This window comes from Myotis myotis, unplaced genomic scaffold (assembly GCF_014108235.1).
Source record: "Myotis myotis isolate mMyoMyo1 unplaced genomic scaffold, mMyoMyo1.p scaffold_m19_p_3, whole genome shotgun sequence".
NCBI classification, from domain to species: domain Eukaryota; kingdom Metazoa; phylum Chordata; class Mammalia; order Chiroptera; family Vespertilionidae; genus Myotis; species Myotis myotis.
Window position 1 is genome coordinate 21,939,614 of NW_023416335.1, and position 17,383 is coordinate 21,956,996.

Consider the following 17,383-nt stretch of genomic DNA (forward strand, 5'->3'; position numbering starts at 1 on the left):
GCGCGCGCGCGCGCACACACACACACACACACACACACACGGACTATTAGGTTGGGGATGTACTGCTAAGAAGCTTTACTAAGCAAGTGGAAGAAGGATGTGGTGCCAGGAAGTCTGGGAAGCTGAGAAAATTTTACTTAAAGGTAGGAACAACTGAAAAAAAGGCAGTTTCTAATTTAACCTTGACAGGACACTTTGGTATTGTTAAACTCCTCTATAGCCACAAACTCACACACTCACACAGCAGGGGTCCTACTGTGCACCCAGACCTGCCTCCTGGGTTTGGCCATTTGGGCAAAGTCTGGGCAGCCCCATTGGCTGCCTGGACCTGGGCGTCCCATGGCGCCTGGTCCCTGGGCAGGTGAGTACCCTCCCTTTGGAAGGGCACAGGAGCCACAGCAGCCTGGCGTTGTGGGGATGGGCTGGCTGGTTTGGGGAAGGAAGGAACTCCTGTCCTCCAAAACAACAAGGGATTTCCAGACCTATGCAGAGTGTCTCTGAGCCCTCCCACAACACACGCTTCACCACTCTGGCTCTGTCCCCAGCTGCCACACTCTGGTCCTTGAAGCAGTTGGCCACACTGTGGAACTGAGTGACAGTGGCCCCGATGGTGGGAGCCAGGTGTTCCTTGCTCTTCTTGTCCAGCTGAGACCAGACGGAGCCCAGCCAGTGGTGGGCACTTTTTTAACAGCTCCTGGGAAGTAGGGGAGTGTCACCGGGCTCTCTCACACTCAGGATCAGCATCCAGTCAACCCTCTCCCCAGTCCCAGGGAGGGTCCCTGGTCAGTGCTAGAGTCAGGAAGCAGAGGAAAACACACACACACACACACACACACACACACACACACACACCTATCTTGCAAATATTAAGAAACAACCTGAATCCAGAGTGCAAAGAAAATCAAATTTTTAATACTATTCCCTTACACGATCAGTTTTTCGGGTTGCATCACATTTGGCCAGGGTTTATGGATACAGAGGATGGATATCATTGATAAGTCAAAATGTAACTGACCATTGTGGATTGTCACAGAAGATTCTTGAAGACTCTCAAGTTATCACTCTAGCAGTGGAAACAACTTTGGTCTCCAACAGCTTTTCTGACTGCAAGAGGACTTCTATAAAAGATACTTCAATAAATTAAAAACTTTACCTTTTTACCCAAGCTCTTCCTCCTGGCAACATTAATGATTTCAGTCTGAAAACTGCCAAAATGAATTCTTTTTTTAAATAAAAGAAAAGAGGTTTCGATGGGGTTTTTTTGACTTATCTTTAATAAAATTTAAAAAAAGTTGTGAGATGAGGCAGAATTTGTGGCTTAAGGTAGTATATTTTTTTGGGTAAGATTTAAATTTCAGTTTGTTTACAGGACTTCTCTTAGAAGTGAGTTTTAAAAAAATATTACATCAATAGACCCCCTTAAAACCTATGTAAAATTTTGTGTGTGTGTGTATTTTTCTGGGAAGGGTCTAGTTTCTTCATGACCACAATTTAAAAAATACTGCCTTAGAGTACAGAGATTATGAATAAAAATCTACCAACTATTAGTGCTGTAAACAAGGCTGGGGTCAGTGTGGTACGGAAGTTTTAAGACAGAATAATCTCTTAATATTTACATAATTGCCATCATTTAATAATATCAGAAGAGTTGGTAATCATATTAATCAGGGGTAATAAAGTTGAAATTTTTAGGAAAGCCATTTCATAATGATAGAGCATATTCAGAGTTATTTTGTGATTTTTTTTTAAAAAATATGTTCTTTTATTATGCCCTGACTGGGAATCGAACCATGACCTTCTGGTTCATTGGTTGACGCTCAACCACTGAGCCACACCAGCCAGTTAACTGTGATTCTTGGTCTTTAGGTCAATTATTATGAAACTAAACTTTGAGCAATTCTACCTTGATTGTTTCTAGAATTTATAACTTATTCCAAATAACAGGATCTTAATTTGACTTATCCATAAAATCCCCCCTTTACTTTGTATTTAACAGTTCTTTACAACTTGGATTGAAAAGGATGGGCACTAAGTTTTTAAAACCACTTATTATTCAAAGCATTTCCTTTATTCCCAGTGAACTGGGAATGCGAAAGCTTGGCTGTGGCTCTTTCTCTATGGCTGACTCTGTAACCCACAGTGAGAACTTCTGGTACCAAGCTTATTGCACTGTTTCTCTTTCTCCCCACAAATCACATCCTAAATCCACCTGGTACTCAGTAATAATATCCTTTAAGAGTCTGTTTTTCTTTCCAAGAGCACAATGCTCCCCACCTTATCTTATATAATTGTGAAGAACAGTTTTATAGTCATTTGAAATCTTTTTTACCAGCCTACAACATGGGCTCTCTAAATTGGTAAATACTACTTTTTATTTTATTTTTTATTGGTTTCAGAGAGGAAGGGAGAGGGAGAGATAGAAACAGCAATGATGATAAAGAATCATCAATCAGCTACCTTCTGCACGCCCCATGCTGGGGATCAAGTTCGCAACCTAGGCAAGTGCCCTGACCAGGAATCAAACCGTGACCTCCTGGTTCATGGGTCGATGCTCACACTGAGCCACATTGATTAGGCTAAATACTACCTTTTAGACAGGAAAATTCTGCCAAGAGGACAGACTAACCCAGACAGATCTTAAATACTGTTGGCTTTCAAACCATAATTGGAATGAAAAAAATATCTTCATGTATATATTTCTTCGTATATATTGCCTCTTCAGCATAATAATGGTGAAACAACAGGGTTTATTAATAGGATAGTTTACTTCAACCACCCAGTTTTTAGGGAAACAAATATAATTTTGAGTTTCACTCTACCTACTGAGAATATCCAAACAGTGTTCCAGGTTGGCAAAATTTATTCTGCAGTTTAAATTCGGAATTTCAGTGTGTATTAAAATTCATGGCCATTTCTACTTTTGCTGAAGCTTTCCATTGGTTCTGCTTCAGTCCTCCTGTGCATGAGACTCGGGGTCACAAAAGGCACAAAGCTAACAATATTCACTTCGCTCATCCTGTTGGGTCCACTTGCTCCAAAGGATTGAAGATATAGCCATGTGCAGAAGTAAAGAGTATAGAAACCCTTTTGCAACTTATAAATTAGTTGCTAGATTTATATTTTGTACATGAGAAAAGGTATAAACTTGGTTCCCACAACAGTGTTTGCTTGCCATTTCTAGTCAGCAAGGTAACATTTGGGTTGCAAATCCACAGTCCAAAGAAATCTTCCTAACCAATCCCATTCCTTCCAAAGAGGGCAAGTAATGGTCAGGTCTGATATGAAGGAAGAGTGCTGAGCCTGTAGAGATGAATTCCGAGGACTTGCCTCTCTGGGCCATAACCGCAGCGCTTTTTAGTAAACGGTGCACCAATTGCTGCCATCACTTGGCATCAGCCCTCCAGTAATAAGTAATATAAGGTCAACAAACCACCAAATCCCAAGTCCTCCAAGTGTCAATAGTTTCCCTACTGCTGTGCCAGTGTGTCCCAGACAGAAACGATCCACTCCAAAACATCCCAGGAAGAAAGAGTAGAGCAAAGTGGTTATGAAATAGTGTCCGGTATACCTAGACAAAAGGAATTAAAAGGAAGATGTTTACCACATGAAAATTAAAACACGTAATGTACAGTGAAAAGATGACGCAGCTAGTCCCTCTGTGGCAGTGGTTCTCAGCCTTAGGGCCCTTTAAATACAGTTCCTCATGTTGTGACCCAACCATAAAATTATTTTCGTTGCCACTTCATAACTGTAATGTTGGTACTGTTATGAATCGTAATCTAAATATCTGATATGCAGGATGTTCTTAGGCGACCCCTGTGAAAGGGTTGTTCGACCGCCAAAGGGGTCGCGACCCACAGGTTGAGAACCGCTGCTCTGTGGCCTCTTATTCCCACCCCCCTCCATAAGATCTCTTGTAGGTCTAGACCAGCAATTTTCAACCTTTTTCATTTCACGGCACACACTGACTAATTACTAAAATTCTGCAGCACAGCAATCTACTGATATGACAAAAAAATAAATATAATTTCAATTCATTCAAATTGGATGTCTCTTGTGTTGGCTGTTGTCATGTTTTTATTTGACAAAACCTAAGGGAAAAGAGGTCAGTGCTCCTGGCTAAATAATCAGGTATTGCATGCTTTTCAGAATTCTTGTGGCACACCAGGGGCTGTGGCACGCGGTTGAAAATCACCGGTCTAGAGTCTCAAAAGCGAAATTGCTAAGATATGGAGGACCTATAAAACAAATGTTGAGTTGGACTGGACAGGAAATTATCAAGCACGTTAGCACAACAGGCATCCTGGCAGGAGTGGAGTCTGGGCCCCACTCATCCCCGCCCAGGCTCCTTTCCTGAGGCTGCAGTTTTGAATGTGGTTCTTTAATGAAGTGTCGTCCTTCCTTACATGAAACACTGATCTCCATGTACCTTTTTTTGCTGTCTTGTGGCAACTAAAAACGGGGACATCTTCATAAAGACTTCTGTTTTACATACTGTGATGACACGCAATAGCAATAGCAGTTACTCTAATATTATCACTAAACATAGCCATAGACTCTTCACTAGCAAATGATAGAAGTAAATTCTGTGCCTTCAAGCAGAACTTAGAGAAATACGCCTAATTCTTTTTAAGATAAACTGATTTTCAGTGAGAGAAGCCCATACTTTTCATGAGAAAACCTTTATTCCTGAAATACTAAGGCTATTTTCTCAGGATTTCTGCCTGTCATGGGAATTCTGGAGCTAGATGCTCTGTCCAACTCCTTCATTTTGCGATGAGGGGATAGAGACTCTGGTGCCCAAAGGTACGTAGGTAGTTGGTGAAAGAGACATTTAGGACTTATGGCCTCTGGTCTGAAGGCCAGAGTCCTCTCTGTTATAACTATATTCCCCCATCCATGGATTATGCACAGTAGTAATCCTGGTGCCCATTTAACACTTAAGGTAAAAGAAACAGGCACACCAAGAGATGACAAGGAAAACAGCCCTACCTCCATCCAACTACCAACTACCCCATTCTAAATAACACTTACTTTATACAAGGTTTATTCTCTCGTAGGAAGGTCCTAGGACTGGCACACTCAATTCCATCCAGGGCCCTGCACTGGACTGACGTATGTTCCACATCACTGTAGGCCTGCCCACCGAACTGTGAAATAACAACCAAAACAAAAGAAACCAAAAAACTCACCAAAGCAAGTAACACAAAATACATCTTTATATCAATTAATAAACGCTGACTCAGGATGATAACTATTCTAATGAAGTTGGGGTGAAGCTGTGCTAAAGAACAAGGAATTTAGTGACATACTTCGAATGACTGTAAATTAATCCATCCTAAATGTACATTGCTTTAAATAAACTCTTGTGGTTTTTTTTTCTTCTTTTTTTCACTGGCTTCTTTAATAATAAAGTTTAAAAATGTATACTCAGTTTCATTAAATGCCATTTAGAATAGATGGACACAATGCTTTAATTATCCTTTATTTATAGAAAAAAGAGAATACTACTGAGCACTTGGGAATGGGTACCTAAAAAGTTGACCTTATATTAGAGGTCTGTTTTATATATATTATAAATGAACATAACTAGGAAAGAGCTCAGAATATCAACTGACTCAGGACTCGATTTAGGTCATGACTGTGTGATGAACAGATATTTGTAGTACATCTACAGTATGTTTAAATTCCAGCAAAGAATTTCAGAATAGGACCTCTGACCCTTTGTGTAACTGAATTCTAGAAGAGTAAGCACAGCTGTACATTCTCTACTGGCACCTTATTAAATGCGTCACTACTATTTTTGTTGGAGCATTTCTCAAAGGGAAGAGAGTAGGAAAAACGATGCTTATTCCTTGTACTCTCCCAGGGACTCAGGTACCTGAGTGCTGCCAGTCCTCTAGGACTTTGGGGGAAGTGATAGTTTAAGGGCCTTGACAGGATCAGTTTTTAATTAAAATATTTAAAATTATGTGATCTCTAAACAATGCTAACTCAAACTTTTATCCATAAATATTGATAGGACAAAATCTCACTGTATTGAGAGTATTTATTTATACTTGATTACAAAATAAGTTGTCTTTTTAGTTTTAGTACTTTCAGGTTTATTCCTCTGTATCTGATTTAGTACAAAGAATATTTTCCCGTAGGGGGGTGAGGGCATGTGCTGGGGAGTGGGAGCGGCTGGGGAGAGGTCAATGGGGGAAAAAGGAGACTAACGTAATACTTTAAACAATAAAGAATTAAAAAAAAAGTAAAAAAAAATATTTTCCCATAATTTTGTTACACCTGTATCTTGCCATGCATTATACAGCAAATATAACATAATGGTGCATCCTTAATGGGGAGAACATACATGAATTTCACTAGTCTTTGGGAGTCTGACTAGGCAATGTGCACCTAGCTTTAGAGATATTATTAATGGAACCAAATAGCTTCTCTCCATTCAAAGAGGCCATTGTTACTAAAGGCTTCTCCTTGAATCCTATAATCTCCTACAAAGACATCCTATATAATAAAAGCCCAATATGCAAATCGACTGAAAAGCCCAACATGCATTGACCACCAGGGGGCAGATGCTCAACACAGGAGCTGCCCCCAGCCCACAGGCATCCCAGGCCAGCCAAGGTGGGGTGGGGAAGGGACATTCCCCTGCAGATTGGCCCTGATTGCTGGCCAGGCCTAGGGATCCTACCTATGCACGAGTTTCGTGCATGGGGCCTCTAGTATTCTAAAGACCCTGCACATTTCTGGATGAGTTTGCTTATAAAACAAAACAAAAACCCACCTTGAGACAACCATAACCAAGTTCCTGGGATGCAGTTGCATTTCCAACATGATCCACTGGGTCTTCACATTCTATGAATTCATCAGGTCTATAAATCACCAGTAAGATCATGATCATCACATGGTCTTTGCAATTGGCTGTTTACATATATACAATCAAAACAGGCAAGAGACATCTCTTCAAGTTTTCTGAGTTTATTAATCTCACTCTCATTCTTCCCCAAGACAAGAGATGGTGTCAATCAGACTGAAGCACGGCAGGCCAGACAGACAGCCATCCATCCAAATGACCCGTTCATTGGGGCAGGGGTTGTTTCTGGTCCTATTTCTGCACGGATTCTACTGCTGCCATAGCTTCAACTCTTCTCTGGGAAAACATCCCCAAGGCTATGGGGGCAAGATTAAGGCCAAAGGATTCCCAGTTCCCCTTGAATTTCCCAAACGCCTTTTCTTACTTGACTAAAAAGAGATTTTAAAAAATGACTTGGTTTTGTAACGGTAAGGAGGTTTCATTCCCCCGCCCCGCCTCCCCCGGAAGTACCTTGTAGGCAGGGGCAAGTAATTTACTTCATTTGTGGCTCACACAGCACCAGCCCCTACGAAGGAATCTCTTTCGGGTCAAACGGGGGACAGCGAAGGCACCACCTCCTACCTTACCCTTCTTCCGGAGGCTGTATGACGTCACGCCTCCCTAGTCCTCCTCCTTCGGGATCCCAAAGGACCTGTCACCCACACCCCAGGTCTCCCCCTGCACTAGGTCGAGGACTGAGAAACCTGCATGATATTTACCTCCCGCGTGCGGACTATCAGGTCCTCAGGTGGGGAGGGTCCGGGAAAAACCCCCAAAGCATCCTTCCTCTCCTCCTCCCCCAACACAACACCCCCTATATCCCTTGCCCTCTCGCCATCTCCACCTGTCTCGACGACTGGGTAGCTTACAGGAAAGAGCACAGGATGACCGGAGAGGTGGGGTCGCCATATTCCCAGCTCGGAGCGCCGGCGGAGACCTCCGGGTGGGCGGCGCCAGCGGACGTGAGCTCGGGCTCCGCTGTAGCGTTGAACGAGTGGCTCCGAGAGACACAATGCAGCAGAAGCAGATTCCCCAGCAGCAAGGCCGCCTGGCCGCAGAGAAGTAAGTAACTCACCGGGCAACCGCCCAGCACCATCTTCCCGGGCCCAGCGGCGGACACCGGGCCCAGCAACCACAAGCCCCGGCAGGCACCGGGACCCGAGCCCAGCCAGGTCAGGCCTCTTCCGCAGCCCCGCTCTTCGCTGCCAAGCAGCCAATGGGCGCGCAGCCCGGCGCCCCGCCCCCAATCCCCCGGCAACCAATCAGAAGAGGCTGCGCAGGGGGCGGGGCTGCGCTTTGCTTCGGCTCCTCAATGCCTCTTGGGAGTCTCACGCTCCTCCTCCTTCTGCTCTGAGCGCTTCCTCCAATCGGTTCCTCCGACGCCCGCAGGAGGCGGGGCTGGGGGTGGAAACGGGCGCGGACAGTGGGTGGGCGGGGCAGCCGAGTGCGGCTGGCGGCGTCCCGATAGCAATTCCCTGTTCTCGCCGGGGACTCGCTTTTTCCCTACGTCAGCGGTAGCGAGCGCGATGTCGGGAGCGAGCTCGGACAAATAGCGTCAGTGGCGAGCGCGTGTTCGTCCCCGGGCGCGCGCGTCTCTGCCAGCTCTGGGGCCCCGGCGGGGTTGGGGAGGGATGGAGCGGACGGAGGCAGGAGCGACCGAATGCTGAGCAGTGGAACCTGCGGAATCGGCCGCGATGGGATCCCGCGCGGGCTCGCCCTTTGGGACACTCCGCTTCCAGTGGCTGCTGTTGTTGGGCTTGGTGGGCCCAGTCCTCGGCGGGGCGCGGCCAGGTGGGTGTCCGCCCCCGGGGACCTTTGGGGTTGCCGTTTCCTCGGGCGGGGACGCTCGGAGTCACCCCGAGGTGCCTGGGAGTGGAGGGGCCTGGCCTGGCGACTGGACTCGGGGTCGGGAGGCGGAGCCGCCCCAGCTGTGTGTGTGGGTGGACAGTGCTCAGACCCGAGGGTCGGGGGGTCTGGCGCCCCGAACCCTTCTGGGCACGGGTCTCCTGTCGGATCCCTCTTACTCCGCCTCCTGTTTGACAGAGCCGTTTGCGGGGCTCCCACCCCCCCCCATGCCGCGCCAAGCTGGGTCCCCCGGATTCTCTCCAGGCTACCCTGGATCCGGCTCTGACCTCGGGGAGTCTGCTGGGTGCGCGCCGAGGGTGTGTTCCTCTGTAAACTGTTCTGAGACTTGGGGCTTGGACTTGCTTGTGAAGTTAGTGTCACTTGGAAAGAGGCCGGGAGGTGAGGGGACTTTTGGTCCCGGTTATCAGGATTTGAAAACTGGACGTTCATTCGATCAGCGGGGTCACCCAGAGCTGATCAGTAGGTACCCAGAGCTAAATTTAGTGATGGAATAAAGGTGTGTGTGTGTGTGTGTGTGTGTGTGTGCGCGCGGGCTCAGTTTTCTTGGGCCATTTTGTTGTAGACTACTAGTTTTTGGAACCGAAGGGCTACATTTCTTTGGCCAGTCTTCTATCTGCGTTTTTCCTGGGTTTGTAATGTCTTAAATCCTGACAAATAATCCCTGCCCTGCTGAAGTTACAGGACTTACGTAAACTTGCTTTTGAATTGTAAAGCTTCCCTTGGATACGTAAGGCGTTAATATTGGAGGCGCCCAAACGTGGTGGAAGCAGATCGCCAACACTCTAGCTTCTTTCTGGACACAACTTTATTTTGACTCTTGTGTTAAATTATTGTTTGCATGTCTAAATTTCCCGTATCAGTTATAGAGTATGATGGAGAATGGTGTGTTGGTTTTTTGTGTGTGTGTGTGTGTGTGTGTTTTACACTAAATCATTGCCTTGAGAATTGTTCAAATGTGATGACGGAAAATTTCAATGCAGGCTGGCTGACCTTCAGGAAACTAATTACATTTTTTTCTTATCTTTGGTTTGTTCTTTTTCAATTAAATGAATTTGTCCCACTGCAGGGATTTTGAAGCTCTAAGTGAAACTTTAGTGAATGGGAAGCTACTAAGTATTTTCTGGTTAAGATTATTTTTGCCGTGACATTCTAGGAGGTGGTTAACATTTACCACTATTTAAGGTGAAGTAGTTTATACATCTGGAGTTTTAATAATCTATGATTCAATGTGATTGCAAATATAACCGAGACTATAAATATATATATGTATGTGTGTGTATATATATATATATATATATATATATATAATTTTCTTACACAAAAACAAACTCTTTGTTTCATTTATTTACTTTTTCCCTTTCTACTCAATTTTTGGGGTGACACTGGTTAACAAAATTATACAGGTTTCAGGTTCACAATTCCACAGCACATCATCTGTACACTGTATTGTGTGTTCACCACACCAAGTCTCCTTCCATCACCATTTATTCCCCCTATACTCTCCTCCACCTTCCCCCTCCCTGCGATCCCTACATTGTTGTGCATGTGCATGATTTTTTAGTTTTTTTCTCTTTTTTCTTAATCACTCCACCCCCTCCAAGAGCCCTGAGCCTGCTATCTAACACTATATATATATTTTTAAAATAATAATTTATTATTGGAAGTATTACACATGTCCCCTTTTTCCCTCCATTGACCCCCTCCAGCCCTCTCCTACCCCACCTCAGGCCTTTAGCACCCTATTATGTGTGTCCATGGATTATGCATATATGCATACAAGGTGTAAGACTATATTTTTAATGTTAGTATATGTATTGTGAGTACATGAAACAGTTTATTCTTGTATTATTTATTAGTTATTGTATTATTTTCCATAAGGACAAGTGTAAATCTGCTTTTGCCCATCCCTGTATATAGTTGTAGGGACTATCCTTGTGGTTTTTAACTGTGGCTTTTAACAGTTTATGGCCAATGCCTCACTTAATTAAGCATATGTATGCTTTCAAAATTTAGTCAATGTTTATCAAACGCCTATAAACATCATGCTCAATTCTTGTAGAGGGGCAAAGGATGACTAAATGTGCTAAGTCTAGGTGAGGAATGTTGCGGAAGGTTTCACTGTGGAAGTGATATTTGAACTGATCTGTATTGGTGAATATTCAAGTAAAGGGATAGGTGTTATAATGTACCCCGCGAATCACAGAAGGACGCCTCAAGAAGTCGAATTAAAGAGTCACATTTATTGCAAATCCGGGACTATGAGGGGCCATTTCCCAAATATCATAGTGATAAGATGGCTGCAATACCAGATTTATATAGGCAAAGATCACAAAGGTATTGATTACATCCCAGGGTTTGGAATGAGGAACCTGATTTGCAAAAAACAGTTTACAGAAGCAAATCAGCATGTTATCTAAATTATAGTTTGGGTCTCCTGATCACTGAATTGACAGAAACACATTATCTAAAGCCCTCGGGTCTGGAATGAGGAACCTGGTTTGTAAAAAAGCAGTTTACAGAGCAGAAGCAGCATGTTATCTAAATCACAGTTTTGGGTCTCCAGAACACTGAGTCAACAGGGACACGTTAACTGGAGCCCTCTGACCTTGGGATAATTGTGCTGTCCTTCCCAGGTAAAGGAAAATGTGCTTTCTAAGACCAGTGTGACCACAACCCATGGGATATTCACATTACAATCAGTAGGGTATTTAATTGAATGGGATAATTTGTATAATTCAGAAAATCAAAATAACTTTTCTATTATTTTAGCAAACAAATAAGTACAGAAACCAAACAGCAGGGTTAAAGTTAAACTATAGTTTCTACCTGAGATGATTGCTACCATACTTCATTGGAACACATTCTAAGCAGAAGAGTTTTTACAGGAGTATGGAGGGGTGAAAGAACATGACTTGATAGCAATGATGAGAATGTCTCCAGGCAGATGCCTATGTATGAAAGAGAGGCAAGGAAGAACAAAGGTAGGTTTGTACCAGTTGGAAAGAGCCTTACATGCCGTGCTAAGGGGTTTGGACTTTACCCTGTAGGTAAAGTTCTTTGGGTAAAATTTGTGATTAAGAGAACTGGCAACAAAATGGATGACAGAATATAGGAGGGAGAGGCTGGAGGCTGGGAGAGATCCGTTAGGAGGCTTTTGTAATTGTGTGTAGTGAGTCAACTCCTGTCTCCCTCCTGGAATGTTCCTCCAAAATCAGCTGACTAAACTGTTGCAATACAGGAAGGATGTTTAAATCATGTGCTGAAATCTTTTCTGCTAATGGGAGAGGAATTTGAAGACCTAATAAGTACCATATACATCTTGGTTAAATAGGCTCTGGAAGAGTTTTTACTGCCATTGTATCAATGAGGAAGTGCAGTATAAATTCCAAACAGATGCCACTCACAGGAAAACTTTTCCTTTTAAACGGAGACTAACAAAGGTACCTATGTGTCACTGTGAAAAATAACAAAGGGAATCAGGTATGAAACGTTTTCTGATGTTCTCTTTTCAGTTAGTAATTATGATGCACAGATCTAGAATTTAAAAGAGCATTGAAAAAGACTAGCATTCTAAGGAAAATGAGTTCTAAAGTGTAATTACTCATGGTGACTCACTGTAAAATGAACTATGTAGTAAGAACTTAGGTCCACACTAATTTTGTTTTTTGGTGCCAGCAAATTATTTGAATTTGATGTTTGTACTGTACAGGAGAGTGTAGTCTTTTACATTTAAAGACAATTTGGACTTCATACTTTTAAGTAAAAAGTAAAATGTTTATAATTAAAATATGTATAGAACAAATTGTTGGATTCCAACACAGTTTTCAAAAGCACTTTACATTTTACCTTACCAAAGTGTAAGGTACCTTTATATTTGTGTTTTATTTTAAAAAAAAATCTTGGTTTATTATGAATTCTCCCCAAAGAAGCAAGTTCTCAGGAACTGGAGGCTTTTTCTTGGAATAGCCACAAGCACAAATATATGACAAATAGCCTCATGATATATACAGGGTGGCCCCGAAAATATATAGACACATTTTAACAACTGGTAGTTTAGTTTTGAAAATGAAATGTGTTTTAATAAACACTGCCTTTATTTTTTTCTTTTTACAAAATATATTTTTATTGATTTCAGAGAGGAAGGGAAGAGAGATAGAAACATCAATGATGAGAGAGAAATTGGCTGCCTCCTGTAGTCCCCACACTGGGGAACTGGCCTATAACCCAGGGCGTGTGTCCTGACTGGGATTTGAACCATGACCTCCTGGTTTATAGGTCGATGCTCAACTATTGAGCCACACCGACCAGGTAACAGTGCCTTTATAATTATTCAAAGTGTGTACATTTTTTGGTACACCCTATATATATAAGTAAATATATATATATATATATATATATATATATATATATATATATATACACACACACTAGAGGCCTGGTGCACAAAAATTTGTGCACTCGGGGGGAAGGGGGGTCCCTCAGCCCAGCCTGTGCCCTCTCGCAGTCTGGGACCCCTCGGGAGATAACGACCTGCTGGCTTAGGCCTGCTCCCGGGTGGCAGAGGGCAGGCCCAATCCCTAGGTGCAGCCCCTGGTCGGACTCAGAGCAGGGCCGATTGGGGAGTTGGGGCGCCGCCCCCTGTCATGCACAGAGCAGGGCGATTGGGAGGTTGTGATGCCACCCTCAGTCATGCTCAGGGTAGGGCCGATTGAGGGGTTGGGGCGCCGCACCCTGTCACACACAGAGCAGGACCAATCAAGGGGTTGGGGCGCTGCACCCTGTCACACACAGAGCAGGACCAATCAGGGGGTTGGGGCGCCTTCCCCTGTCATGAACAGAGCAGGGTGGATAGGGAGGTTGTGGCCCTGCCCACTGTAACACACAGAGCTGTAGGGCGATCAGGGGGTTTGGGCGCTGCCCCCTGTCACACTTATCCCGGTGCCGGGAGGCCTAGCGGCTCCGCTGATCCCGGTGCTGGGAGGCATATTACCCTTTTACTATATAGGGTAGAGGCCTGGTGCACAGCTGGGGGCCAGCTGGTTTGCCCTGAAGGGTGTCCTGGAGCAGGGTGGAGGGTCCCCACTGGGGTGCTTGGCCAACCTGGGTGAGGGGATGATAGCTGTTTGCAGCTGGTCACACACCCTTCAGGGTGGGGGTCCCCACTGGGGTGCCTGGCCAGTCTGGGTGAGGGGCTGAGGGCTGTTTTCAGGCTGGGGGTGACTGAAGCTCCCAACCGCTCCTTTTTTTCTTTTTCTTTTTTCTTTTTTATTCTGGGCCAGCTTTAGCTTTGAGGCTTGGCTCCAGGTCTTAGGCTTCCACTGCTGAAAGTAGGTTTCTGGACTTTGCTTACAATGTTGCGATCCTGCTGGCTGAAGCCTGGCGGACTAAAGCAGGTTTCTGGGGTTTTGTTTAGCTTCTATATTTGTTACATAGTTGCTTAGAGTTGCAGCTCAGAGGCCTGCAGCAGCAGGCGGGGAACGTTGGAGTCCTCCGTCACTGAAGCAAGCAAGCCTCATGTTAGTTTCAAGCTGCCTGGCTGCCGGCCGCCATCTTGGCTGGCAGTTAATTTGCATATTGCCCTGATTAGCCAATGGGAAGGGTAGCGGTCATACGTCAATTACCATGTTTCTCTTTTATTAGATAGGATGTGTGTGTGTGTATGTGTATGTGTGTGTGTGTGTGTGTGTGTGTGTATATATATATATATGTAAATATATGTATTTCCCCCTTAGTATATAGCAGAGTCTTCAAGTTATGCCATCCTTTGAGTCCATGCTATGGGACTGACTGCCTCATAAGTAAATCTGATGCTCTGAGTATCTCAGTAACTAACCCCCTAGGACCTTTAAAAGTTGGATTGCACTTTGAATTGCATAATATTGTTCTTAAAGAGATTATTTTTCATTTTGTGTCAGTGTTATTTTAGTAGACTTATTTTTCCAACATGATCAGGTATAGGATGCTTCTTGAAATATCTTTTAAGAATAAGTTAAGGAACCTGAGTTTGCTTAATTTGGTCAGTTTTAAAATATGCAGTTGTTTGTGTATTTGTTTATATTTAGCTTAACACAAGACTTAGAGTATTTCAACTTATATAGGCAAAATGATGCCACTGCCAAACATTTGTCATACTTTAGGATAAAACCCATTCCTATCTGTAAGAAATGCCTTTTCCCCTTTGACACATTTTTCTTTCAGTGAGATGTTTCATGGTTGAACTCATATTAGAAGGATCCCCTTAGTCGCCCCTTAGAACCCTCATGCGGTAGACCCCTAGAGATTAGCTTTATTGACACATCAGATTCCTGCTGTGAATTGTTGCTGTGATCCCAGCTGCTTTAGAGGAGTGGTTAAGTATTCTATGTCATAGCAGTACAATGAAAGATAGCATTGCAATTAAAATGTCAAATGTGTGGGCCATGCAGATCTTTGGAAGATTGATATAAAAGATGCCAATCTTAAAAAATAAAACTTACTGTGGGTTGTTCATGATCATGACAATTATGAGATCTATGTGTGTATAGCAGTAAGAATAAGAAGAGGTTGTTTACTCAACACACATTATTAAATACTTACTGTACAGTGCGGGAAGCACATAATGAGTATGATACTGTCCTTTGTCTCAAGAACTTAAATTCCTTGCTAGAGGACCTTAAATTCTTTAGGGCAATAAAGGCTATAAATGGCTGGCATTTTTCCAGAAGGGGCACTTACAAACAACAGCAAATGCCCTGTTTCTTTTTAAATGTAGAGACGTGTAAATGTAAAAATAAAATAAAATTGTAACACTCAAGAAATGTAAGCATAGCTGTGGAAATTCTAATTATGTTTTAAGATAGTTATTGATACCATATGTTATATATTTATATTTCCATTCCATTCACCTTGTATGAAAATATGTGGCTACAACAGTGCTTTATGTATCTAATTACAACAACTTCTTTTCAAAAACTAATTTGGACAGCAGAATTACCTTTTCATCCTATATGGGAACCCCGGTTTGTTTTCTACAGTAATAAAAGTATTTAAAGGTGGCTATTTGTTTACATAATAGGAAGGAAAGGATAAAAGCCCATGACTGAAAGTTCACATTTGTTTGCTTTGCAATTAGGTGGAATTCTTTTAACTTATCTCCCTCAACTACAGCTCCTATTATGGAATACATACTTGGACATCCTCCAAAACACAGTACATAAAAAAAAAAAATCTACGGAGATAGAGCAGTGATTTTTAATCGGTGTGCCATGGCACACTTGTATACTGCAAGACTTTTTAAAAAATGCAATACCTGACTAGCCAGGGCCACTGACCTCTTTTCCCTTAGATTCTCAAATTTAAAAAAATGACAACAGCCAGTACAATAGTTGCCTGGTGTGAATGAATAAAAATTATACCTATTTTTTTTCTCAGATCGGCCAAAAATAGAGATTTTGTTGTTGTTGTTGTTGTTGTTTCGCAGAATTTTAGTAGTTTATGTGTGCCATGAGATGAAAAAGGTTGAAAATCTCTGAGTTAGAGGAAGAAAGGAGTGAAATTAACACATTTCCCTTTCTTTTGCTAAATTTGATACACTTTCATTTTCATGTTTCAGCTCTTATTTTTTATCTTCAGTCCATGTTTTCTAGTAGTGTGATTTTAGACACTATGTTTATCCTGTCAGATTCTAAAACAACAGTTTATATTCTCCGTGGAGTTGATTGTATTAATATTTTTATTTCATTGTGAACTCTATCCCCCAGAAGGCCTCTGGGAGATATCTTTAGTTGTCACACCGGTGGTGCTTCTGGTTTTAGTGGGCAGAGGCCAGGGATGCTACTTAACATCCTACATTGCACAGGACAGGCCCCTCTCCCTCTCAAAGAATTTTCTGGCCCAAAATGTTAATAGTGTTGAAGCTTTATATAAATAATGTTAATGCACTTCCTTTATAGTAACATGTGAGACATGTTATTTTTGTTCCCATGAGAAGGTGCTACTATTTGGAGTTTAAAAAATAAAAAGGGAATTGAAAAATATATGCAAGATAAGAACAGGAAAAAAAGAAAAGAAAAAAAGAAACCAGACCTAGAAATAAGAAAGAAATTTTGAAAAAATATAGGAAGGAGGATTTTCATACAATTAGTGTATATTACTTTTGAATGCTACTAGTATAACCCAAGCATGTACATTTTTTACATTTTGGAACTCCTTATGGCACTCATAAAGTGGGTCCTTGGATTTTAAAACCAAGAAGTCAGTCTCATAGTAATAGCTATTACATACAGAAGTTATTTTTGGGTACTATACTTGTAAAAAAAATTATTGATTATAGAGAGGAAGGGAGAGGGAAAGATAGAATCATCAATGATGGGAGAGAATCATTGATCCACTACCTCGTGCACACCCCCCCACTGGGGATTGGCCCCACTGAGGCATGTCCCCTGACCAGAATCGAACTGTGACCTCCTGGTTCATAGGTCGATGCTCAACCACTGAGCCACACTGGCTGGGCTAACTCTCTTCTTTCTTATCTCCCAAAGTCATAGGCTACTACAGCCTGATCCTCCAACACTCCAACAGGGCCTTCAACTCTCTCCTCATGCTCTTCCTCCCAGGGGGTGCCAACCTGGGGTCTTCCAACGTAGTAACAACTCCCCTGCACTGTGACCTCTACACTGCGAT

General features: G+C 42.9%; 2 protein-coding genes across 6 annotated transcripts in view; one reads left to right on the forward strand and one right to left on the reverse strand.

The window, feature by feature from the left end:
* Positions 1 to 890: 890 nt before the first annotated feature.
* Positions 891 to 8,066, reverse strand: TM2D2 (TM2 domain containing 2). The gene is made up of 4 exons (XM_036298864.1): positions 7,726 to 8,066; positions 6,788 to 6,875; positions 5,035 to 5,150; positions 891 to 3,568 (listed from the first exon to the last, which is right to left on the reverse strand). The coding sequence occupies exons 1-4, from the start codon at positions 7,950 to 7,952 to the stop codon at positions 3,355 to 3,357; spliced, it is 645 nt and encodes a 214-aa protein (XP_036154757.1). The 5' UTR covers positions 7,953 to 8,066; the 3' UTR covers positions 891 to 3,354.
* Positions 8,067 to 8,323: 257 nt separating this feature from the next.
* ADAM9 (ADAM metallopeptidase domain 9) overlaps positions 8,324 to 17,383 on the forward strand; it is a 102,547-nt gene continuing 93,487 nt past the window's right edge. For 2 of the 5 annotated variants that reach the window (XM_036298856.1, XM_036298857.1), the window contains exon 1: positions 8,326 to 8,647. In XM_036298856.1, the coding sequence (XP_036154749.1) occupies positions 8,551 to 8,647 (97 nt within the window). In that variant the 5' untranslated portion in view covers positions 8,326 to 8,550. Of the gene's footprint in view, positions 8,648 to 17,383 lie in introns of all 5 variants that reach the window. The other 3 variants (XM_036298858.1, XR_004966028.1, XM_036298855.1) reach the window with 3 other exon arrangements.